This window comes from Pongo pygmaeus, chromosome X (assembly GCF_028885625.2).
Source record: "Pongo pygmaeus isolate AG05252 chromosome X, NHGRI_mPonPyg2-v2.0_pri, whole genome shotgun sequence".
Classification (NCBI taxonomy): Eukaryota; Metazoa; Chordata; class Mammalia; order Primates; family Hominidae; genus Pongo; species Pongo pygmaeus.
In genome coordinates, this window is record NC_072396.2 from 137,742,070 (window position 1) to 137,768,161 (window position 26,092).

Sequence of the window (26,092 nt, forward strand, 5' to 3'; positions counted from 1 at the left end):
CAGCACGGTGGCTCATGCCTATAATCTCAGCACTTTGGGAGGCAGAGGCAGTCAGATCACCTGAGGTCTTGAGTTCAAGACCAGCCTGGCCAACATGGTGAAACCCTATCTCTACTAAAAATACAAAAATTAGCTGAGTGTGGTGGCACATGCCTGTAATCCCAGCTACTAGGGAGGCTGAGGCAGGAGAATTGTCTGAGCCTGGGAGGTGGAGGTTGCAGTGAGCAGAGATCTCGCCACTGCACTCAAGCGCGTGACAGAGCGAGAGACCAAAAAAAAAAAAAAAAAAAAAAAATAGTGACACCTGTTGTCGTCTGAGCCTGGGAAGTGGAGGTTGCAGTGAGCGGAGATCTCGCCACTGCACTCAAGCCTGGGTGACAGAGTGAGACTGTCAAAAAAAAAAAAAGTGACACCTGTTGTCTGTGAATAATTTGTTAATAAGCACCTCTGATTTAGACAGTAAATGTCCTGTTTGGACAAAAAATTATATGGTCACCCTAACTGTAGATAAACTGTGAGAGGCAATCAGGTGTCTATTTTCATGTTTGTAGTGCTGTCCAGTTTTTATGCTGTCCATTCTTCCAGTCCTCAAAACAACCAAATGGCCTTGGCAGAATCTGCTGTTGTTGTGCATCCAGGCTTTTTAGCAATGGCCTACAATTTGGCTTTCCCTTTGAAGGCCTAAAGTTCACAGCACTAAGATCAGCCTTGCAAAGATCACTTTGCCCCAGTATATTTATGTTTCTTCCCTGGTATTGACTTATGGAAAGGTAGAGGTGGTAGGGTCTTCAAGAAGTTTTCAGATTTCATTTGGGGGAGGGGAGTGGCAGTGAAGGAGCAGTGGAGCCCTTTCCCCTTGAAATCTTGCTCAGATCCCTACTGTGTGAAGTCAAAGAAAGCAAAGATCCTCTGGTGGAACTGGGAGATAAAGGCACAGTTGCACGGTCTCACCCACTGTGCTTCTGCTCAAGGAGGCCCCTAAAGCATTATCCTGCTCAAGAACAGAGTCTATCGGCCAGGCGTGGTGGCTCTCACCTGTAATCCCAGCACTCTGAGAGGCCAAGACAGGCGGATCACTTGAAGCCAGGAATTCGAGACCAGCCTGGCCAACATGGTGAAACCCCATCTCTACTACAAATACAAAAAATTAGCCAGGCGTGCTGGCACATGCCTGTAATCCCAGCTACTAGGGAGGCGGAGGCAGAAGAACTGCTTGAGCCCCAGAGGTGGAGGTTGCAAGTGAGCCGAGATCCTGCCACTGCACTCTGGCCTGGGCAGCAGAGCAAGACCCTGTCCCCACCTCCCAAAAAAAAAGAACAGAGTCTATCTAGTCCAATTCGCTGACTTTCCCAATGAGGAAACAGGTTCATTTCATCAGCTCCTGATCACGTATTACAATTTCACTTTCTGTATTGGTAATTCTACAAAGTCATGAGTCAACAGCAGTGTAGTCCACACTAATTGTTGTAGAAACCTGTCTTCCAAAGAGCTCTGAGTACACCTTCTAACAAGGAAACATATGCTCACAGAGATTAAATGCTTTCCTAGACTATGACTAGTAGGCTCACAGTCACACAAAACAACCAAATGTGGAGCCTGTGTGTGTATGTTTGTTTGTGTAGAAAGGAAGTAGAATAAGAGCTAAAATGGGTATGGCAGTATTAACCCACTTTTAAAATTAAGATTCCTGAGTAAACATATATTCCCCCTTCTAAGAATAGCTACAAAAAAAACCTCACAATAATAATGATAGGTGAAGATTCTGATCACAGTATTGTTTAGTAACTCTAAAATGTACATGTGTAAGGACAGTGTGTAGGAGAGAAGAGGTAAGAGAGGAAGAAAAGGCTGCTACTGAGCCAACAGAATTCTGGTGATTTATTTTTCTACCTTTCCCAAACGTTCTTTTAACATGAAACAAAACAAAACAAAAACAAAACAGAGAAGACAAAGAGTGCTTACCACGGAGACCTTGCTCACGACATCTCCCGCAACCGCTAAGCCTTGAGCAAAAGTACGGGCTGCTACAAAAGCACGAGTAACCTGGAGCTTCAATTTGCGAGGGACATCTCCGAAGGGCTTCAGCTGCTCCGTATACTTGCTCACACATTCCAGATACTCATCTGTAAAGTGGTACTGGGAATTCACCAGGCGGAACATCCGCTCCAGGAGGCGAGCCCAGAAGTCATTTAGCATTTCTTCCAGGTTCACATTTCCCACCACGTAGTAACGTTTCAACTCTACGAAGAGATCTTTAAATAGCTCAGAATTTTGCATGTATAAATGGCCATATGTCTTCACAAACATATCATTCAGGGATTTCTCTGCATTTTCAAGTAGTTCTTTGAAGAATTCTAAAACCAACACCAAAAAAAAAAAAAAAAAAAAGGAAAAACGAAAGAGTTTTCAGTGTTTAAATAACTGCTTTTCCAGTAAATTTGAAAACTGGAAAAAAAAACACAATTAAATTGGAAAACATGTTTGTATATAGGGTGAATTTCTTTTGGGGAATGTGGCATCTCAGATCATTTGCCAATGAAAGGAAACCTGTGTCACAAAGTCACTTACATAGGTGTCTGAGAGAGGAAAAAAATGAAAATTTAAACCAACAACTTCTCAGGAGTCAGTACAATACACACATTCTCTCATTCTCTCTCTCACTTTCTCTCTCTCTGTCATAGGTAGATAAAGAAAAACTGGAAAAAATGTGCACATTAAGTCTAAAACATGAGATTTCCCTCAACTTTTTACTTGAGAATTCAAGCCAAAGTTAACCATGCCTTCTAATTGTAACCTAAGAGCAGGACAGGTGTTTTCAAAAGTTGTTATTTTACTTGGGCGTGAATTTTTTTTTCATTTCTCCTTTTCACTTATCTATATGATCATGCACTATAGCTGCCTGGAAAATGCTTGAGGCCAAAAAATATAATCAAACACCCCTACAAGCAAGCACATAAGTTTTCTGAAAATAAGTTCCTGGGTGTTTCTCTGTGACAGCAGTACAAATTGGGAGTATCCAGCTTGATCCTGGGTTTCTAAAGGATTTATACAATAACATCATGAGACTCTTTTCAATGTTCCTTCTGATAGTGTGTGTGTGTGAGTGTGTGTGTGTGTGAGAGAGAGAGAGAGAGAGCACATGCATAATGGACTTAATAATAAATATAGTATATTTATGAGACAACATGAAAAAAACTGAAAAATGTAAATGAGAATACCTGGTTATTTCCGATTTACTTTTTGGCCACCATACAGCCAAAGCTTAACTGTTAGAGATTTTAATCTCTTAACCACAAATGGCAAACTAGTTTTCTTCTGAAGCTTTCCTCAGGAACTTCAATGAAAAAACAAGCCAACAGTGTATCTGTAACATTAATCATTCTTAAAGAATCTCTTGCCTGGTATAAAAATAAACACCTCATGATATCAAGTTTATAAGCAGGAAATATAACAAATACCAAAGCAAAATATAAGGACCACATCAAATAAGAAACTGCCTCTGAGTAAATACGGAACAGAAAAGAAAATATGACACCTACTTCAAAGCCAGAACATTGGTGAGCTTATCAAAATGCAATAGTTCTACAAAACTGTTCTCTTCTCACACTGGGTGGGCAACTCAGAGACTGGCCACTAATTCCAAATAGCTTTTCAAAACCTGGACTGAGGCAACTGAATACTTTTGCAGGGAGATGTATGTGTGTGACTTTCCTGACATGCCAAGAGATTCTACACCTATGTCTCTCAGCCCCTAACTCATCACTTAGTTATTCCTTGAGGCCTGAGGATGAAGTCCACAGTCCTCCCTGGTTCCAGCTTTTCAAACATTGTAGGTATGGCTTGTGTTTTTTTTTCTTTGCTTCTCTCCTTTTCCTTTTATCTAGTTCTTTTCCCTACTATTGCTTGCCTTTTATTTACTGGGCTTTCTTCGGAGAAAGAAAGGGAAACGGACTTCCTCTGCACAGTAAACAAATAGGCAGGTCAACTCATCCCCATTACAAGTGTGCAGCCTGACATTTTTACCAAAGCTCTCTCCCTGAAAGTAAGAGGGCAGAAACTGCACAAAGAGTTAGGTGAACAATATAAGAAGCATACCAATCAGCTACCTGGGATGGCCTTTTATTTTCTCCAAAATCCCCTGAGTGGTTCTCAAAGTGTGGGCCTGGGACCAGCAGGATCAGCATCACCTGGGCACTTGCTATAAATGCAAATTCTCGGCCCCACCCCAGACTTACTGAATCAGAAACCCTGGAGGGTCCCTTTTGCTGGGCATCATTCCATTTCTACTATGGGCACTCTCAGCACCAGCTAGGCAACTGACTTGTCCACAGGCCAAATGGCTTGGTGGACAGGCCAAAATTTTCAGCTATCTGTGATTCTGATATACCCTAAAGTTTGAAAACAACTGCTCTAGCTGCTGAAACTTCTCCCATTTCACCTATCAGTTGCAATCACCAACAACTCAGGGGCTGTGTTGAGTGTGAAGCAGTCAGGACAAGCATTAATGTTTTAATTAAGAGAAAATGTCTTTCCAATGAATTGTGTTTTTAAATAAATTTATTGCATTCCTAGGAATGACTTTTTTATTGTCTTGGGGACAAATTTTCTTGTGTGGAACTCTCTCAACTGAGTGTTAACATAGATGATTAAATGCATGCAGTACTTTTCTAGAGTTCAAAGTTGAGAAGGGACCTTAAATGTCATCTGGTCCATGTCCCACATCATGCTTGAATTTTGCTAGCATCCTTGCCAAGTGGTGATTGCTCATGGAGGGCATAAAAGGCACACGTGGGTTGCGTTATTACATGACCAGTGTGTTGCACACATAGCTATCACATATTGGAAAAATAAAGCTTTGTCACCATTGAGAACAATATGCAAGCCTTGTGTGTCAATCCAGCGCTATTAATATTTCATGACCAAAAAGAGTGGATTCCAACAGCAACCACAGGTCCTGCCTTATATTGAATTTTTATTATATTGCTCATAAAATTGGCACATAGCAGCAGAAATTGGACATTCAGAATTATTTGACTTGTGCTTTCAGACTCATTTAGTAAGTAATTCTCAAAACTCACTTGCATTTTTAAGGAACGTCACCTAGAGTCATGTTGGTTTTTAGGGGTGGGGTGAGGTGTGGTGTGACATTTCAAGCTTACTTTTAATTTAAAACTTCTAATAAATGTCAAAGTTTAGCCTTTTGACAAAGTGCTGCAAGTCAAACAAACACTAAATCACTGAACACTTTACGGAAAAAGTAAAATATTATCTATCTTGGAGTTCCTCATTCAGGTCAAGAGCTTATGGGTGGATGCAGCCATATATAACATAGCTACTTTGGAGTATAAGAGAAATGGCCTAATGAAGAGGAGACCGATTTGAAACTGACATGCCCCTGTCCAACACCCACCATGGACCATACTTTGGTTTCCATGACTCACATTCTGTCTAGGAAAGAGTGTGTGTGTCTGTGTGTGTGTGTGTGTGTGTGTGTGTGTGTGTGTTTATGCTAGCATGTACTTTGTGTGTGTGTGCGTGTGTGTGTGTGTGTGTGTGTGTGTGTTTATGCTAGCATGTACTTTAAGAGCCTAGCTTGGTGCTATATACATACTAAATCCTAATTCATTTCATCATTCAGAAAATTTATTTTCTTTCCTTCACATTTTAAAAGACTCTTCAATGTGGCTATACAAGTTGCAAATATAAAGACCATTTGGGTGAGCATGTGGTTAATAAATGCTTGAGAAATTCTATAAAACTGATATAACGAGTTAAAACATCATAATTTCTCCAAATGGATATGCAATTTGACAAGTATGTACGGAGTGGCTCTTATGGGCTCAAATCAAAGCACATGGTGTTTTGCCATGCATCTTAACCTTCTTCCTGCACAATCAGACCATAATGAAAATTTCTGGTAAGACAAATTTCCCCCATCCAATTCACCTTTACCATACACTGCCACTCTCCACATATGGTTTTATGAGAATACCAGAGATTTTTTTAAACATCTATAAAATTGTTAATCCCTCATTACATACAAAAAGTTCCTAAATATTCATATATTTAAACTGTGAGAGTCAACCAGACAAAAATCAGGGGATCCAGAAGACCCAGACTCATTTCTTTTTAGATAGATTCTCACTAGCCCTGTTGCTTGGGACTATTCTACCTATGCCTTTTGCCTCAAAGGGACCTCATAAGGATGGCAGACATCATTTAAATTCTAAAATTCATAGCAATTAGGTACAATATCAACCAAAGCATAATAATTTGCTATTAGAAAGGACAAAAAAATCCTTTTGCATCTGTTCCTCCTATTAAACTAGCAGCTCGCATGTTCTTGCATAATTCTTTCACATCCCCAATCCTCCTTTCTATTCCCATGACATTTACTTCTACAATGAGGAATGAAGCATAAATTAGCCATTCAGATCCTGGTCCACAGCCATCAATAGCAACTTCAGTAATCGCTGCAATGTTCATCTCCATTTTTTTTTCAATCATTCTCAGAACTCAGAATCAGGGTCAGATCTTAACTGCTGAAGAAGAGCTGTACAGGCCCTAGACACCTAGCAATCACTGCTCATAATCATTATGCCTGAAACTAATTACAATACACTTGGTGACTAAGAGAGAACCAGCCAAGAGCAATGTAAACCAGGATTCCACAACGATCAAAAGCCAAGCAAATTGGAAGTTAGATCTGTGCAGCAATTGCTTGTATTCATGTAAAAATGCTGCTCAGGGAATCTGTTTTAAGTAAAGCTACTGGTGTCTGAAAGAAAGTTTGAGAGGTGGTGGTTTGCAAGGATTTGAAATATAGTGTCTGTGATCAGCGTTTACTTCCCCTTCAATTTTCAGTTTGAAGGCTTAAGTATATACGTTCTAAAGATAAAGCAGCTGCTACTCCTTGAGCTCATGAATGGCCACTCAACACAGGATGGAAATAAACACTGTAACATGCTATGAATCTAAAGCAGGAGGACACAGTGGGAAAAACAGCAGATCTCTCACTTGGGGACTGTATGACCTTGCTTGGGCAAAAGGCCTAATCTCTCTGAGCCTCTTTTATCCCATCCATAAAACGGGGCTATTATCACTCACCTCATATGGATAATGCTTGGCATAAAGTAGATGCTCAACAAATAAACATTATTACTAATATGTGAGATAATAGTGTTGTCACTCTTAGAGTTTCTTTGTATCTACAATCCTTTAAAAAAATCTTTAAAGACTGGTTTTTATCTTTCCTAGTGGAGTCAAACATTATCCATCTGAGGGGACATAAATGAAGCCAAAGCTGCTGGAGGTCTTCTAACAAGACCCAAGGCCTTATAAAATTGGGAACTGTTTATCCTAAGGGAAATGCTTAATGGTTCTACCTTCAAAGGTTGTGAAATGTCCCAGACATCTATGAGGGTGGGAGTGACTGCTGGGTGAAAAATAGGGAATGGGGAAACCTCACCCTTGAGAAGAGAGCGTACATTATATTAAACAAGAGAATACCATACACACACCACACACATATAAAAAATAAGAATTAATCAGCAGGTCAACATCCCCCACTCATGTATTTCATTTGCATACTACCTTCTTTGCCAGAAGTCCACTTGGTATAAGGATTGAGCTAGGGAAGTGTAAGTACTTTCCAGTTCTAAAATCTAATCATTCTAAGTGCAAGTAGTATTAATTTAACATGGGAAAAACTAGAGTGAAAAGACAAAACTTTTCCATATGAAAGTTTTCTATGTAAATATCCTGTCTTTAAGAAAGAGAAGAACATCATGTACTTCTGGAACTTCTATCCCCAGCTACTTGTCTTGCATCAAATAAACATTCAAAATTCTTGAAATAGGCCAAAGAACCTCCAGTTCTGCTACTAAATGCCACATTAGTTACTCCTTTATAAACAATCAACTGGCTATTGATTAATGAACCAGAATGCATTCTAGAATTAACCCATAACCTTAAGAGATTGGGGCCCTTTTCATTTGATCCTTTTTTTTTGGTGCTATAAATTACCACCTGGTATTTACATTATTAGGAAGCTGCCTTTTACATATAAGGATTGATTTTTCTCTTACTATAAATGCTGTATTTCATAACCCTGGTGTGGCATGCAAACATTAAGTTACTAGATCAACAGAAGTGCTGAAAAAAGAAGCCTCCTTGTAAATGCTACAAATCATACCTTTCTAACTTCTAAGAAAATTTAAAGAGTTACATTCATCGACTCTTTCACCTAAGATCAAGTAATTAATGAAGAACAGCAAACATAAGCATATAAAAATGTAAGGAAAAAAAGGAAAAGCAGCAAGCATTTTACTGACAACCTGAAATTTGATTTATCACTATCTCCTCCTGTTTTGCTTTTTTGATAAAGTCTGCATACATTTTTTTGTTTGTTTTTTAAACAGGCATTTTTTCTCGAGCATGGCAAAATCTCACTCTTCTAAAAGTGCCTGCTAAGGCTGGTGTACCAAAAGATCATATACTCAACTTATGTTTATCAGTTGATAGGAAATCAATATGCTGCTCCTTGGCCAGGTGCAGCAGCTCACACCTGTAATCCCAAAACTTTAGGAGCCCCAGGTGGGAGGACTGCTTGAAGCTAGGAGTTTTAGACCACCCTGAAAAGTGAGACCCCATCTCTACAAAAATTTAAAAACTTAGCCAGGCATGGTGCTGCATGCCTGTAGTCCTAGCTACTAGGGAGGCTGAGATGGGAGAATCGCTTAAGCCCAGGAGTTCAAGGCTGCAGTGAGCTATGATTACACCACTGCACTCCAGCCTGGGCAACAGAGTGAGACCCTAAGTCTAAGGAAAAACAAAACGAAACAAAAAAAACAGGCTGCTCCTTGGTGGACAGGCCAATCACCAGCTGTAGCTCTTATTAGGGGCTATTAGCATATCACAGAGTACTAGGGGATTCTGCCAAAATAAGACCAGCCTTTCTTCCCAAAGTTGCTTTTATTCGTGAACACATTTTGAATGCTAAGGCTCCAAGGGAATAAATACAATGTTTACTGATGGCCCCCATCTTTGGCTAATGTGGCCAGGGACACAGACTCAGTATTGTAAGGTCTCTTTTGCTGGGCATCATTCCATTTCTACTAAGGGCACTCTCAGTACCAGCTAGGCAATTGGCTTTAGCATGCCTAGAGTTCTGTGCATTCAGAAATGCCCAGAGAAGGTTTCAGAAACGTATAAGTAAGCTAGCGAGCTGAAGGAGCCATTGCAAGTGTTCCATGTACTAACCTCTATGTGGATCAGTCAGAGAGGTACCATATAGCTTCAAATACACATCTCTGTTAATAATCTAATGTCAAGAGAAAAATCAGGCCAGGCACAGTGGCTCATGCCTGTAATCCCAGCACTTTGAGAGGCCGAGGTGGGCAGATCACCTGAGGTCAGGAGTTCGAGACCAGCCTGACCAATATGGTGCAACTCTGTCTCTACTAAAAATACAAAAATTAGCCAGGTGTGGTGGCATGCACCTGTAATCCCAGGTACTTGGGAGGCTGAGGCATGAGAATCACTTGAAGTGGTTGAAGTGAGCCAAGACTGAGCCACTGCACTCCAGCCTGGCCAACAGAGTGAGACTGTCTCAAAAAAAAAAAAAAAAAATCAGAACATGAAATAGCAAATCATTATGATACCAATTTGCATGTATGTATATGCATTATCTATGTACACAAAAAGATGAGGTAAATACAAGAGTGATGGTTGGGTGCTGGGGATCAAGGATAATTTTTTTCATTCTATCTTTCTTGATTTTGTTCCCCCAGATATTTCAGTGACATTTTATAATCAGAAAAGTGATATACCTTCATGCTTTCAAAATTAACTTTATTTCCCTTTATTCCCTTCATTGTATTTAACCACTGGAGGATTTGATGTATTTTTCTACTTTTCCAAATTTTCTATGGTGAGCACTGTAATACTTAATAAAAAGAAAAACATTATTTTAAAACTTCACCAAAGCAGTTTCCATATTTTTCATAAAGAAATATATAATTTTTTTCCTAAAAAGTATTCCTCATTATAGCAACTTGAAAAATATGGACAGGTATGAAGAAAATATAAATATAATCCCCACTGCTAAAAGACAGTAACAATGGCTTATCAAATTTCCTTCCTCCCTTTTTCCTATGAAAATACATGTTGTTACGTGGTTGAAATAAAAATGTATTTACACCGTGTTCTTATGTAACACTATATGGTTAGCATTTTCTATGTGATTAAAACTTCTTCAGAAGCATCATTTTTTTTTTGAGACAGAGTCTTGCTCTGTCACCCAGGCTGGAGTGCAGCAGTGCGATCTTGACTCACTGCAACCTCCACCTCTCTGGTTCAAGCGAGTCTCCTGCCTCAGCCTCCCGAGTAGCTGGGATTATAGGCGTGCACCACCACACCTGGCTAATTTTTGTATTTTAGTAGAGATGGTGTTTCACCATGTTGGCCAGGCTCGTCTCAAACTCCTGACCTCAAGTAATCCACCCATTTTGGCCTCCCAAACTGCTAGGATGACAGGCGTGAGCCACTGCGCCCAGCAGAAGCATCATGTTTAATGACTGCATACAATGACACCACATGGATGGAGAATAACGTAATCATTGTGGGGCAAGCAAGCTTATTTCCAATTTCCTACCACTAGAAATAATGCTGTGATGAACATCCTATTAACATCGTACATAAGTGTTTATGCAGATCTTTCTTTCCTTGGGATGCACATCCAGAAGTGGAATTACTAAATCAATGAGTATGAACATATTCAAAACTACTGACACATTGCCAAATCTATCTGCAGAAAGGGTGTGTCCATGTACCATCCTTGCTGTTAGAGTCATATTTATTACAAGAGTTTCCATTGCTCTGCTAATTCTTTCAAGAGAGAGGGTGATGAAGATGGGTGTGGACAATGAACAAGAAAGGGCTGAAGCCTGTCTGCATAGGGAATTCTCTCAGTCAATCGGTTGGAGTCAGTGCTAGATCAACTAAGCCCTGTTCTTTGCCTGGACAGACAGACACATAGAAGTAGAGCAGGCAGTGATGAACAACATTCCAAACTCCCAGGCCCAAAGAGCAATGAACCAACAGAGTTGATAAAAGCAATCCATTTGAAGCTCTTCTATATATTTACTTCCCTCCAGACAGGTCCACTGCTTCTTGCTGATGTCATGCCTTCTGAAGAAGTCAAAGCTAATAGGAGAGGCCCAAAGTTAAAGTGCTCTGGGCTCTGTAGAAGCTGCACATGCATTTTCAATCCGATGAGATAGCCAATGCTACAGCCACAATTGGTCACACTTCAGATAACAACTCAAAATGCAGAAAACCTTTGTCAATAGAGAAATGTGTGCATTTTGTCTGAGCTTTTGATTTGATTACAGTAAGCTGGCGGTGGCTCATTCTGGTCAAGTTTCACAGAGAGATTATAAAAGAATTAGCAAAAGTAGCTGGCTTTTTAGTCTCTTTCATATGGAAAGAAAAGAAGATAGAATCATAAAGGAAAGAGTAGCAGTGCTTTCAAACTAAATCGGAGACCACTGGCATAATCTGGAAGAAACACTGCATTTGCAGGAAGGCCAGAAGGCCTCACGTCTTTCTCTGTACTTTCGAGGCTACTCAGCCTATGAAATGTTGCCCGCTGTACTATAGCAGAGGTTTTAGAAAGCAATGATTTTTTTTTAATGTGTTAATGAAATGTGAGGTGAGGATTAAAAACCAATCAATGTTGTATATTATGCTATGCATATCTATGACACACTTACTTTGAGGATGTTTTAGACTTTTTCCAATCTAAAACCCTCTCAGGGGATCTTTAGAAAGTGTGGCTATATAAACGACAATAATCTATCTATATAGGTAGAAAACAGTTAAAGTCAGGAGTCAGGAAAATTCCAGAAATTTCAGCTTAGTCAATGGCCATGAAGCTTATCTGGACATATTTGTCTTTTAAGGTTAGCAGACAGCTCGCTTCCACTGAGGTCATGCCTTTCATGGGCATATAAATTTTAATGCCTCCTACTCACTGAGCCTCTGCACTGGTTAATGGCTAATATGAACTACAGAAAATTTGCAGTTAGTGATTAAAACGCAGATTCTACTAAGTCTGAAGAGTGCTTGGTGCCCTGCCTCTGTGAAGTGATAGGAAACAAGGGGCCTTAGGGCTTAAGGGAAGGGTAACTGCTTGGTTTACACTTGGCCCATGCAGATAGATGAGACAGACAATTATTTCTTTTGTGTGCGTTTTAAGCTAATTCAGAAAATTTCTACTATTATTCAAGTTAACAAGCTTCAGGCTCATGGGAGGGTTTTTCAAAGACCTGGTGAAAGTAGCTGAGAGTTAAAAAATGATAGAGGGAAAATAGAGGGTACCATACAGACGGCTAATTAACATCTTGTAAGGCCTTTCACTAAAGCAGCTGGTCTAGTCACATGTTTAAAAGATTCACAGAATTGGTAGAATTGAAAGGGTTTTAGAGAGCATCTAGCTCAACCCCCTCATTTTATGGATGGGAAAACTGAGACTCGTTTAATTGCCCCAGGTCAGTCACAGTGGGTTCACTGCAGAACTAGGATGATAATTCACTGTGCACTGCCTCCCATCCAAAGTTATTAAATTTGCTCTAAAAATGACAAACTAAAGGAGTTTTCCCAATAGACTAGCATCAGACAACATCCATTTCCTTAGTTCTTTAAACATGCAGAATATCTACAGTTTGATACAGGCAGTTATGTAGCAATGACATTACTTCATAGCTATAACATCATTTTTAGTATGTCATTCAGAAATACATTTAACACGGCAGCTGTAATCACCTTAACCTATTTGGGATTTTAACTATGCTTCTTTTAAAAACAACTATTTTCTCACAAAATGCCAGGCATTTGGGGGCGGATCTTTATGCTGTGGTCCCAAAACACGGATTATGCCCCACTTCTATTTCTATTCCCTTTGCCAAGCAATTTTCACTAACTCCCTCCAGAATTAAGTATGTGATTAGCATATTCATGAGATGACTGATTCAGCTAAGTTAATTAGCAGCTCTACTATCAAAAAATTCCCAGAATTGGCCAAGAGGGGGAGCAGCTAGCTCTGTCACTACCACAATCTGGCTCTATGTCTCCAGCAGAATATAGATTTCTGGTATTAAACATCCTAAGTTAAAAAGTGGGTTTAAAAAATGACAGCATAGAAAAACACAGAGGCCAGTCTTTAAACTCAGTGATATAGATTTAAAATATAAGAAATCTGATAATTTTTGAGGGGAAGTGTTCTCTTGTACTTCACCCAAATCCGAACACACACACACACACAAACACAAGTTTATATCTTAAAAACTGATATAGACCGTACAGTCTCTTGAGATGTGCAAACGATAGAAAATTAAAAGTACAGAACAAAAAAGGGCCTTAGAGGTAAGGGAACTGGAGAAGGGACTCATCTCTCAAATCCAATGACTCTAAAAATGTCAGAGCTGGCACTAGAACCCTGACCAGGGTCAACTCAGGAAGAATGATGGAAAACTGGGATAATGGGATGATTTCCGGTAACAGAAGACTAACTCTCTACAAGCCCCCAAACTTTATTTTTGTTGAAAAGTTTATTTTTTTTTCAATAATTACTTTAAAAGTAATTATTTCTACCTTAGAAAGAAGTGGTATCTCATAGACATAGACAGGTTTTGATGATAGACAAAGTTGTCTGGGGTCAAGGTCACCACTTTGAATTTACACTGTAAGCTTGCAGATGACAAAAGGTACTCCCTTGAAGTTGCTTGACCCATACTATTTCCACGTGTCCTTTTACTATTTCCTTACTATATGTTCCCAGCTGTCTCTGTGCAACTTCACTGCTCCATCTTCGTTCCCTACCACCATCTTTTTAGTCTGCCCAACTTTCTCTCTTCAATTCACACCAAGAACCAGGGTTTAGCTATTATAATAGTTTGGATAATTCTTTGACCAAAGCATCCACCCTTGAATTTCTGAGAGTCAAGACATATCCTATAGCCTGTTAACCAATGCCCTTGGATCGGCAGGCATTGAGAATTACTGGCAAGTCCTAACTGACAGCCTTAAAAATTAGTCAATCATCGCCAGGTGCGGCGGCTGATGCCTGTAATCCCAGCACTTTGGGAGGCTGAGGCAGGCGGATCACCTGAGGTCAGGAGTTCGAGACTAGCCTGGCCAAATGGTGAAACCCCGTCTCTACTAAAAATACAAAAATTAGCTGGGCGTGGTGGTGTGTGCCTGTAATCCCAGCTACTTGGGAGGCTGAGACAGGAGAATCGCTTGAACCCAGGAGGCAGAGGTTGCAGTGAGCCGAGACTGCACCACTGCACTGCAGCCTGGACAACAGAGCAAGGCTCCATCTCAAAACAAACAAACAAAATATTAGTCAATCAATGCAGCACCCACTAGGGGACTATGATTTGGTGGGTACCAGTCAACTAAGGTTTTACCATATAAAATTATCTCATTGTTTCTGTAACCTAACATGGAGAAAATGTGCAAAGTATTCTGGCATTCCAGTATTCCAGCATTCCAGTATATTGATCTCCAGATCAAGTACATTTCAGCTACTACCTATTAAAAAAAAAAATCTTGTATCTGTGTTCCCTAACTTTATTGTCTATGCTGTATTTTATGTTATATTATTTATTTGTTTTGAGACAGGGTCTTGTTCTGTTGCCTAGGCTGGAGTGCAGTGGCGTGATCTTGGCTCACTGCAGCCTTGAACTCCCAGGCTCAAGTGATCCTCTCACCTCAACCTCTCAAGTAGCTGGGACCATAGGCGCACACCACCACTCCTGGCTAATTTTCGTATTTTTAGTAGAGACAGGGTTTCACCACATTGCTCAGGCTGGTCTCGAACTCCTGGGCTCAAGCAATCTGCCCGCCGTGGCCTCCCAAAGTGCTGGGATTACAGGCATGAGCCACCATGCCCAGCCTATGCCATATTTTAATTTGAAGTCAGAAAAAACACTGGAGTTTCATAATCATTAAAGTTTTGAAACTGATCAAGGCACAGTGTTAACATATTTATTGAATGTGAAGCCTGGTAGGGAAGAGCAAGAAAAACTGTTTTTCTATCCTTTTTAAAAAACACATGTTAACACTTACTGATAAAGTTTCTCTGTATGGTTTAAGAAGAAAACAACAACAACAACAACAAAAAAACACTACACATTGGAATCATAGTAGTGCTATAAAACCATGGGGAGCGAGAAGGGAAAAGAATAGCTAAACCAGTAGGCCCATAGGCAATGACTGTGGGCTCCCTGACAGGAAGATACAAGTCTAACAACAAATGAGGTGACTTGCAGTAGGAGACCTTGGAACTTGGAAACAACTTTATCTCCACTACATTGTGCTGCCAATGGGAGAGTCATTTCTAAAGAGCAGATTTTTTTTTCCTTCTAAATTCCATTATGAAGCCCCTAAGTGGTGATTTTTAAATACCAACATCTTAAGTTTTCAAAAATGACCATTTAATTATCTTTCTAAGTTTTCTCCCCAAAGTAAAAGAAAAGGCTTAGGTTATTATCTTGAATGAGAAATGCCATGGTCAAGAAAACACCATTCTTTTCAATAATAATAATTCAGTGATCAGGAGAGACAGGGGAGGTCTAATGATAGATTTTGCCAATAACACCCATTTTCACGTGGTATTAACATACTGTTAAATACTTTTAACAGCTACAGCATATATGTAGGGGGATATGGGTAATAAGAAGGATATATAGATATATAAATTGTTCCCTTTCATCCAGGGAAAGGTGATAGAACTAAGACACAATTTTGCACATAGCATGTTTGAAAAAATGGGTAGGATCAACGGCATACTACATAGATAGTGTTTTAGTTCAACTACATTATAGATTAAATACGCTTTTGTGGTCTCACCTGGGAACCTAACACTTATTAAATTGGCCATAAGTTTGAAATAACACATCTCAAAGCCAACATTTGAAATACAACCTGTTCTTTAACTGAGGACTGCCTTATCAGCTATATGAAATCTAATTTCGTCTAACTTTCTCACCATGGTAACAAGCCCTTTGCAGAAATACTCAAAGACATTTCATATCTAGAAAATTTGTCTTGTACTTCTTCACCACACACAATGTCAAGAAAAGCATGCTTCAAAGGTACTATGTAATTAGAATGGCCTTTAAAGCAGGCACAAAGGAAATCATTCCTCTTAAAACTAAATCTACTTCATAAAAATCTTCAAACTGAGTGAACGGCACGAGGGAAAAGAATCCTGAGGTGTTTTGGACTCCATATTCTATTTTTTAAAGTCTGTTATCTGTACCATTGTTCAGATAGGATCAAAGTACACTCTCAATTGGCTCATATTGGCTATTTCTTCAATATTAAGAGAAAGTGTGCCTGTAAGAAGCCACATCTGGCATAGGTGATTAGAATTGGTTCTGTCGTGGCTTTTACATGGAAAGACTATGCCAGAGCTTCAGCTAATGTGAGGTTGGATGGAGCCCAGCTTAATGAAGACTATAGTAAAATAGCTACTTCTGGGTCTCTGCTGCATGGAAACTCAAGAACTTTAATCCTGCCTGTGTTCTGCAAAACTTTTAGGAATTCTAGTTGTCTTTGGGGATCCATTTTTAAATTTAATTTGAAGTCCAGCATCTGTACATTCTCTTTATTTTGACTAAGACAGTTTTCAGATGCCTGCTTTTTATTAGGAGGTCTTTTTTTTTTTTTTTTTTTAAGGGACTTGCGTCAACAACACTATTCTGTGTTCACCCAAGAAAATAAATCAAAACATTTAAGTTAAATTAATCTATTTTTTGGCTCCTTGTGATCATATTTCCATAATGCCTACCATACAGATTCCAGTGCATCCAGAAGTGTTCTAGCCATAAAGCTACAGGGTAAACTTGTCTCTGGTATCCAACAAGAACAACATCTTGGGAGAAAACTTAAGCACTGAGGGAGCAGAGGAGCTGTGAAAAAGCTACAGTACAGACCTAACTGCCGGTTCTTACATATGACTTGAATAACATACCATCAAACTTCTTGTAACGTGAAGCAAAGACAGCTTGCAAATGATTGCACTGTTCGCTGACCACACTTTTGAAATCATCTTTACTTTGCAGGCTGTACTTCTCCTCCATCTCTTGAGAGCAGCAGGTAGAACCCTGGGGACAGATCTTCAAATGATCACCTGCAAGATAAAAAGTAGGACAGTCAATGTCTATCATCATTCATTAAGTCCAAGAGGGAAGGGTTTGATTTAGGTTCATTTCAACCTGTGAGGCTCCTGCAAAGGCCCAGGCATCATGTGTATCTAACAAGTTCCAGGAAGTCTAAAAATATTCATTCCCTTTTTGAGAAAATAAAATAATAAAGCCCTCTCCAAAAAGCAAAAGAACTTTCCAATCAGAGAGATGGCTAAACCAACAGGAAAATTGGTGTAGTCAATAAACAATATAATATTCCGTGTCAACTAAAGTCTCTTTTATAAATTCCCAGAGATTCTCATATTCTATGCTAAATACTGCAGAAGTCATGCAAACGAGACACAGTTTTTCCAGATTTGGGAGTTTACACTCCAAGAGAGACTGTCCTTGATGACGAATGATTTATAAAATACGTGACAACAGCCAAAAACTGAGCAAATACATGTGCAATAGTTATACTGTGGGGAAACAAAGGGATTTGTGCATTTCAAGGGTTGTCAGCAAAGAGGAAACTATAGGGGTTTATGCTAGATAATCCGAGCCTATGATAAATCACAAAAGGGTGATGGTAATCCTCAATCCTTAAGATTTTTTTTATCCAATGTATTCTGTGCAGATGTCAGAGACTATATCTACCCTATGATTCTGTGTATGTAGCATCATCTCAGTATAGACCAACTTCCAATAAACGCCTTTATGTAGTGATGCAGCCCCAAGAGTCAAGGGAAATGTCAAAGACACATCACTCCACAGCAACCCAACCCACGAAGTATCTCCCTCCTTTATACCAACTGCATTTGGCTTGCAGTTTGGAGGTGAGGGTTGGGCGGGGGGTTTTTTCTATATGCCCCAGAGTTCCCACCTTGTTCTCCTCTGTCACAGAACAAAATTGTGCTTTGAAGAGACAATGTCTCTTCCCTTATAATGACCACAAGATGCAATGCCACTCAAAAATAAACCCCACTAGCTACTATCACTTCAGTCTGTCCAATATTAATTGGTGTGGTATAATTTTGTACACATGTTTACAAGGATTGACTTTCACTGTTCCTTCTGCTATTGCTGTCCATGTTCTATGCAAGTCAAAAGGGGTCTGAAAAGAGAGATGATCTGAGGAACTCAGGAATGAGTATACTGAAGACATGTGAACCTGTCAGTGGTAAGTGTGACCAATCAACAAAGGGATGGGGAATTAAAAGCTAATCATTCAAACAACACTAATCATGGAAAACGAAATGGTCCATGAGCTGGCCATTGCTGCTTCTTGGCCATGTGTACTTACAGGAAATAGGGCTTCACCTAATGGAGATATCAAAGCAGCTTTAGGGTAGCAGGGTATTTCAGATAAAATTGAGCTGGCAATTTATTTGACTAACACTAGATTGTCAACTGCACATATGCAAATAATTATATAATCATATATGTTCCCGATCATTCTTCCTTCCTGGCAATTAAAAAGTAGGGAGAATGTTACTGCTCCCAAAAAACGGGAGTATGCAGCATTAAAGGACCATGTAAGGAAGGCAGAAAGAGCAACAATCTTCAAATAACTTCCTCATCCAGAAACTGCTAAAAGTTTATTTTGGCATTTCTGAAAACCGTGGTCAATAAATAATTCTACTAACAGAAAAAAAAGGAAAAAAAAAAAAAGGTTGTGTAGTCAAGTTTAGAGCTGTGAGGCTGCAGAATATCTTCGATCTCGTTAGTGACAGAAGAGGGGTTGCTAAGGCTCGGTTTTATGGAAACACCTTTGTTACAACCAAAAGCAAAACTCCCTCTTCACTGGCTTAACAAGTTCACAGCAGGCCTTCGGTATTGGGACACATAATTAACAAAGAAAGATTCAGTTGTCTCCTGGTTTCAGGGTTGAGGTAAGGGTTCCCTCCATTACAGTCTTAACACATAAAACAATATGAAGGCCCCCAAATAGTACAGTGCTGTCGCTATATTAAATAATACATATTATACTCATACCCCCTATAGAAAATGAATTGGAATGCTCAGAATGAGAACCCACATAGGATGATTTAAATGAATTACTTCATAATAAAGACTTTAAATAAAATTTTTAAAGATTGCTATAAGCTAAAATTCATCATAGGATAGGCTGTTTTTTCAAGCACCTGCAAAGATTCCATTGTGGTATGCATGAATTTTCAAGGCAAAATAACTTGTGAGTTTGGAAAATAAACTATGCTCACCTAATGTTAACAGGGTTCACACATAATAAAGGGTCACTTACTGGATCCTATCAAAATAGGTTTCTAAGTTCACAGAAAAGTACCCATCCTTTTTCCCTGCCCCCAGTGTACATGGGTACATGCACAAACACATGCGTACACACACACACATACACCTCAAAGCAAGAAAATATTAAGAGACAGCAGGAAATAATAATTTTCTCTGTTGAAGAAGTGCTAGATGTTGACAGGTTTAAACTCACCCACAGGGAATTTATACTAAGGATACACCCTTCAAAAACGGGTAGCAGCAATAAAAGTTTTCCTAGTAACCTGGTCCAAGTGGAGGCACCATTTACACTGGCACACATAAAAGGCCCAGAGTGGCCCATGCACTCCACCCATCTCATCTCCACCAGTGACCTTCAAGCAGAACCTTATCAAGACTTGCTGATACTGGAACACTGGGGCACGTCTTTGTTTTGGCACTTTTTTTTTTGAGATAGAGTCTCACTCTACTGCTCAGGCTGGAATGCAGTGTCGTGATCTCGGCTCAATGCAACCTCCGCCTCCTGGGTTCAAGGGATTCTCATGCCTCAGCCTCCCAAGTAGCTGGGATTACAGGCGTGCGCCACCATGCCTGGCTAATTTTTGTATTTTTAGTAGAGACAGGGTTTCACCACGTTGGCCAGGCTGGTCTCGAACTCCTGACCTCAGGTGATCCCCCTGCCTCGGCCTCCCAAAGTGCTGGGATTACAGGCGTGAGCCACCATGCCCGGCCTGCAATATCTAATTTTAAAAAGAAAAAAATAGTGCACTTTAATCTCAGAGAGATCTTTCCGGGAAGATTTTGTCTAATGGTGAAAGGCTTGCCTTATGTAAAGGACAACAACAGGGTAGATACTTGGCTAATGTTTCTGCTGGCAAAGTCGTCTGCCCCTCAGTGCAAAGTTCACACTTCGGGCCATATAGCCCTGAATGCACCACTTATCCTGTCTGCATTTCTAAAAAGCGTTACTTGAAAATGTAATTTGACATTCTTGCCAAAAGCCCTGTGACACACGTAGTCCAAGACACACTTGTGAATTAAACCCCAAGACTTTCTTGGGCTACTGGGGATTCAGTGCCATAACTAGTTAGTGCTAATGAGAAGCACAGGGAGGAAAAGGAGGACAAGTCTGGGTACATTTGAAAATGAAATTATAGCTCCATGTTCTGGTAAAAAATCTTTGAAGACTCGAGCAACTAATTAAGTTTTTTTTTTTTAACTTGAATATTTCTACTTTAAGCACCCAAAATGGTTTATTTTGAAAGCTAGGGCGTGCATATTATTTGAAAGGCATTCTGTCTTATGTGTTTGAGACTGCTTCTAAAATGCTGTGTCTGAGTGAGAAATCTTTTCTTTCTGGAGATTTCCTTTCTAAGCCCGGTGATCTTATATTCTTCTCATTGAAGAAAGATGCCACAATTTTTCCTTTAGGCTGAGAGAGCTGAACACGAGGACAACAGAATAAAGATGGGACAGGTAGACAGCCACTGTGGGGGTAGCATTGGACACTTGCACTTTTTAACAAGGGCTCTAGGTGATTCTGACCCTTCCTTAAGAATTGTTGTTAGAGAGGCTTCTGAATTCCAGCTGTGGAACAGCTGAGTATAGCAGCTGACCAGTTAGTCTACTACCTTAGTGAATAGTAGATTATGATCTACAATTGCCATTTCTCTCCCCTATTTCCCTAATTCAATCTCCTGCTTCCATGACTCTTGACATACAGTTTCTTCTTCATGTATCGCTTCTAGTCCCTTAAGACTCTCCTGTCTGCTTTCCACTCTCTTTTCACTCTAACCATGTAGTTCTCTCTTATCCCACCCCACCTCTTAAATGGTGCATAATATGAAACTGAAGGGTTTCTTTATTTGTTGTACTTGTTGAGAATTCCTTGTTCTTAATTTAAAAAGCAGGTGAATTCAATGCTTTATGGTTTTCTAAGGAAGCACCTAAATTAAGTTGCTTTTTGTACATGGCCCTTGATTAGTTTTTTTCTTTGTGGGTCAGTGGCCCTCAATAGAAAAAAGGTCCCTCAGCCTAGGAGGCTTGGATGGGATTCAATGAAGCGTGCTTTTAAAGCTTAACTCTCTGGCATTAAAAACAAACAAAAAAAATCACTCGAAAGAGCCAAACTTTTTTCAATCACACCAGCTCTATGTAATTTCTCTTTAGTCTTAATATCAATGCCTTAGTTTTCAAAGCTGAACAAAGACAATCACAATAAATTACTCTCAATCCTGCTGAGTGTGTATTGGTTCTTTTTTTTGAAGCACTTGAAATCAATGGTTAAAGAAGTAGGCATTGAATATGAGGAATCTATTCCATCATTTAACAGCGCTCTGAGGCAATCTGTGAAACTGCGCTTTCTCATTTTATCTCATTTACTCCTCTCACCAAAGGCTGGCTCTGATGTACAAATGGGGTGCGGCTAATGTTCGTTTATTTTCAGTTGCTCGTAACTCAGCTTCCCATAGAAAACGTTATAAATGGTAGATAGGTTCTCAGGCCAGCCCTCAGCTTATTTACTACTAACTTGACTATTTTCTCCTTCTTTCTTTCTCTCTTTTCCTTCCTTCCTTTCCCCCCTCCCTCCTTCCTTCCTTTCTTTCTTTCTTTTTTTTTTTTTTGATGGAGTTTCGCTCCTGTTGCCCAGGCTGGAGTGCAATGGCGTGATCTCAGCTCACCGCAACCTCTGCCTCCCGGGTTCAAGCAATTCTCCTGCCTCAGCCTCTCGAGTAGCTGGGATTACAGGCATGCGCCACCACACCCGGCTAATTTTTTATTTTTAGTAGAGATGGGGTTTCTCCCTGTTGGTCAGGCTGGCCTCAAACTCCCAACCTCAGGTGATCTGCCCGCCTCAGCCTCCCAAAGTGCTGGGATTACAGGTGTGAGCCACTGCGCCCGGCGACTATTTTCAACTATGTCTAACAATCATTTTCTATATCTCTCTCAGAAAATACATTTAGAAATCCAACTATATGCCAAGAAAGTGTCTCTCCAATTCTCGCACTTTTTTGGGAGGTGGGGCAGTAATAGAGGAATACTGGTAGTTACCACTTAGGGGTCAGCTTTCTTTCTGTACCTGCAGGAAATAAAGAAAATCTCTAGTGTTTACTCCCCAAGTGTCCTAAATGGAGAAAACAGAGCCAGAAAACATTGCAAGACACTGGTAGAGAACCCAGGCTTTGCCTGCACCAGTGGGATTTTTAAGGCAGACACTCTTGGTACTTGGACTAATTTTACCAATAAAGCAACCAAATGCCTTTGGTAAATAAGAGAGACAAACTGTTCCTTAAGGGTAAGGACCACAGTGGGGAACATTTGAGAAGAACAGACTGGAAAGCACTATGTAAACTGCAAACATAAGAGACTATGATTTTGCATTGGCCTTTCTTGAAGAGTGCCTCACTTGAGTTATGAAGAAAACTTAGCTCTTTACAAGGGGTTTTTTTAAGGAGTGAATTTAAAACGTTCCAATTATTTAAAACTACTTGGATCTTTTATTCTGCAGAGATAACAGCAGCAGTCTAGGGATAATTAAGTTTGATCTAGAAGTCAGGAATATGGGTTTGAAGCCCAGCTCTACATGATTGGGAAGCTTTTGGTAAAGACTCTTGGGAAAGTCGGTTACCCACTGGAACCTTAAAACGAAAAAAGCCCTTTGAAAACAAGAAGGCATTATGTAAATGTAAGACAGTACAATTGCAAAACAAAGAAAGAAATGAACATCTCTTATGCTCTGATAAGCTACTGAAGTTTCGTGTTAAGAACCATTTCTGACAACTTGTACTAGGTGAGGGAGGGAGGGGGGCCAGAAAAGCAGCACCTTGCTAAGTTCAGCCTAAAGCTGCCTCCTTACACATTTAAAGTTTGGTCTAAAGGTTTCTCCGTACATAGTGAACTGTAACCTAAACTGGGTGTGTAAACAGACTGTAACTTGCTCTTGCACCAATCACAGGTGGCCAACGGTTCAAACCATGTTCAAATAAGGAAATCACTGAGCTGTAACCAACTCAGCTGTTTCTGTACCTCACTTCCGTTTCCTGTATGTCACTTTTCCTTTTCTGTCCATAAATCCTCTCCAACTACATGGCAGTACTGGAATCCCTCTGAACATATTCTGGTTGTGGGGAGGGGTGATCAATTTGCAAATCATTCTTTGCTCAGTTAAATTCTGTTAAAATTAATTTGTCTGTTACCAGTAGAGGGTCTTGACTGCAAGTTGTCCAGGTTCTTGGTGTTTTGAACAAAGAATTGGACAAAATGCACAGCAAAGCAAGGAAAGAATGAAACAACAAAAGCAGAGATTTACAGAAAATTAAAGTACACTCCACAGGGTGGGAGCCACCCAAGCAGTGGCTCATGGGCCCCAGTTACAGAATCTTCTGGGGTCCAGATACCCCCTAGAGGTTTCGATTGGCCACTTGGTGTTTACCCCATGCAAATGAAGTAGTGGCCTGCAATCAGAGGCTAAAATGAAGTTACAAAGTTACACTCCTATGCAAATGTCTGATTGGGAAAGCAACCAATCAGAGGTACTTTCAATTTTCCTCCTGCCATGCAGAAAAAGGGGGAAGGCGGCGCGGGGCATGGTGCTGCAAAGGAAGTAACCTCTGGTCCTTTTGTCACTTAAGCGTGGAAAGTTGGGGTTTTCCTTTCAATTTAGTTATAGGAAGTCAGCATGAATCAGCCTCAGGTTCCCTGCCTCCAGATCCTATTCTCCTGCCTCATGTCCAAAGTTTTTCTCTTAACAATCTTTTCTTTTCTAGCTAGTTCAGAAAGATGTGGAAATAGGGCACATCAAGGAGTTGAACGGCATGCATATGTGATGGTGAACTGACGGTGACCAAGCCATCAACCAAGGGATTCAAAGGGCCATCAAAAGCGAAGCCACAGGAGCTTAAGGAAACATGATGAGGAAATACAATGTGATATCCTGGATGGGATCCTGGAACAGAATAAGTACATTGTGGGGAAAAAAACTAAGGAAATCAAACAAAAAGTTGTATGCAAATGTTCATAGCAGCATTATTCATAATAGCCAAATTTCCATCAGCAAATGAATGGATAAACAAAATGTGGTCTATTGTATCTGTATAATAGAATATTACTCAGCCATTAGAAGGGAGGAAATTCGGATACATGTTACAACATGGATGAATCTCAAAAACACTGGTAAGTGAAAAAAATCCACATTTATATAAAATGTCCAGCATAAGCAAATCTAGAGATAGAATGTAGATTCTTGGTTGCCCAGGGCTGAGGGAGAGGGGAAAGAATGAAAGTGAGGATGCCAGCTAAAAGGTACCGGGTTTCTCTCGGGGGTGATGAAAAATTGATTTTGGTGATGGAGGTACAACCTTGTAGATATACTAAAAGTCATTGTACACTTCAAATAGGTGAATTATTTGTTATATTAACTATATCCCAATACGACAGTTACCAAAAAACTCAGGAAATCAGAATTAAGTGTAGGCTTTAGTTCATAATTATGCATCAATATTGGTTCATCAATCATGAGAAATATACCACCCTAATGTAAGATGTTAATAACGGGATACTGGGGGTGAGATATAGGAAAGTCTATGTGCTATCTTCCCAACTTTTGTAAATCCAAAACTCTTCTATTAAAAGTTGTTTTTTTGTTGTTGTTGTTGTTTTTTTTAATAAGAAAAGCAAGTCTTGGCTTTCAAATTAAAAAGCATAAACACATGTGACCAGCGGGGAAAAACTTTCATCATGCTTTCAAAAATATAAATACTTGATGTAATTCTAATATTGGGGAGCTGTATTAAGCTATTATTTGCTGGAGCAATTTTCCTAATCCCTCAATTGCTACTTTACTCTTTTTCTAATTTTTATTGTTCTAAACGTAAAATAATTCCTTGCTGTTGGTCTAAAGCATTACCAAAATAGTTTCTGTTCATTTCTCATCTAAATTCATGTAGCCACAAAGTGAACTAAAACGCAGGTTGCTATATAACTCCAGCCCCTCTAAGCTACCTAAGACCCCATGAGGAACATACAATGCTCTGCTTCATGGGAACAGAGAAAGAAAATCCCTAAAGGTTTTTAATAACTCCAGGGAGGTGGGGGGACGTGTACATTAATCCATCCTCCCTCCTTCCAAAAAGGAGTGAAATTACTGCATAAAATGTGCTATGCGCATCCAAAGCCTGGAGTCATCTGACCTTAATAACAAAGCACGTAAATTACAGTCATTATGCAGATGTATGATTTGAGATCACCTACCAATCAGTAGGAGAAATGCAGCCAGTTAGCATTTTGCAAAACCTTGCCAAAATATAGCTCTGGAGGGCTTAAGACTGCCAATTATTTCTAGGTCCACTAATCCTGCAAGGTAGTATAGAGAAGGCCAGTCAGAAACACATACATTCAATAATCAGTTTTATTACATTTTTTCTAAGAATAACTTTATGTAAGTGTAGTTGGAAGAGTTAGGGTTGCTACTTTAAAACTCTACACTTCGTTTCAATGAGCTTATAGAGCTTATAACAGCTTTAAACTGCACTCCAGATAGAAATCAATCAAGGCTTCTTATTGCTTTTTAAATGATAAGCAAATTGTCAACCAAGGTTAATATCTGACAATCTTAGATCCCCATTTTAACTGTACCAAAGGTTTATTAA

General features: G+C 39.7%; 1 protein-coding gene across 1 annotated transcript in view; it reads right to left on the reverse strand.

Moving 5' to 3' along the window:
* Positions 1 to 26,092, reverse strand: part of GPC4 (glypican 4) — a 113,528-nt gene that overhangs the window by 21,231 nt on the left and 66,205 nt on the right. Inside the window, exons 2-3 of the mRNA XM_054471389.2 lie at positions 17,042 to 17,200; positions 1,963 to 2,354 (exon numbers count right to left, since the gene is read on the reverse strand). Of these exons, the coding sequence (XP_054327364.1) occupies positions 1,963 to 2,354; positions 17,042 to 17,200 (551 nt within the window). The remainder of the gene's footprint in view (positions 1 to 1,962; positions 2,355 to 17,041; positions 17,201 to 26,092) is intronic.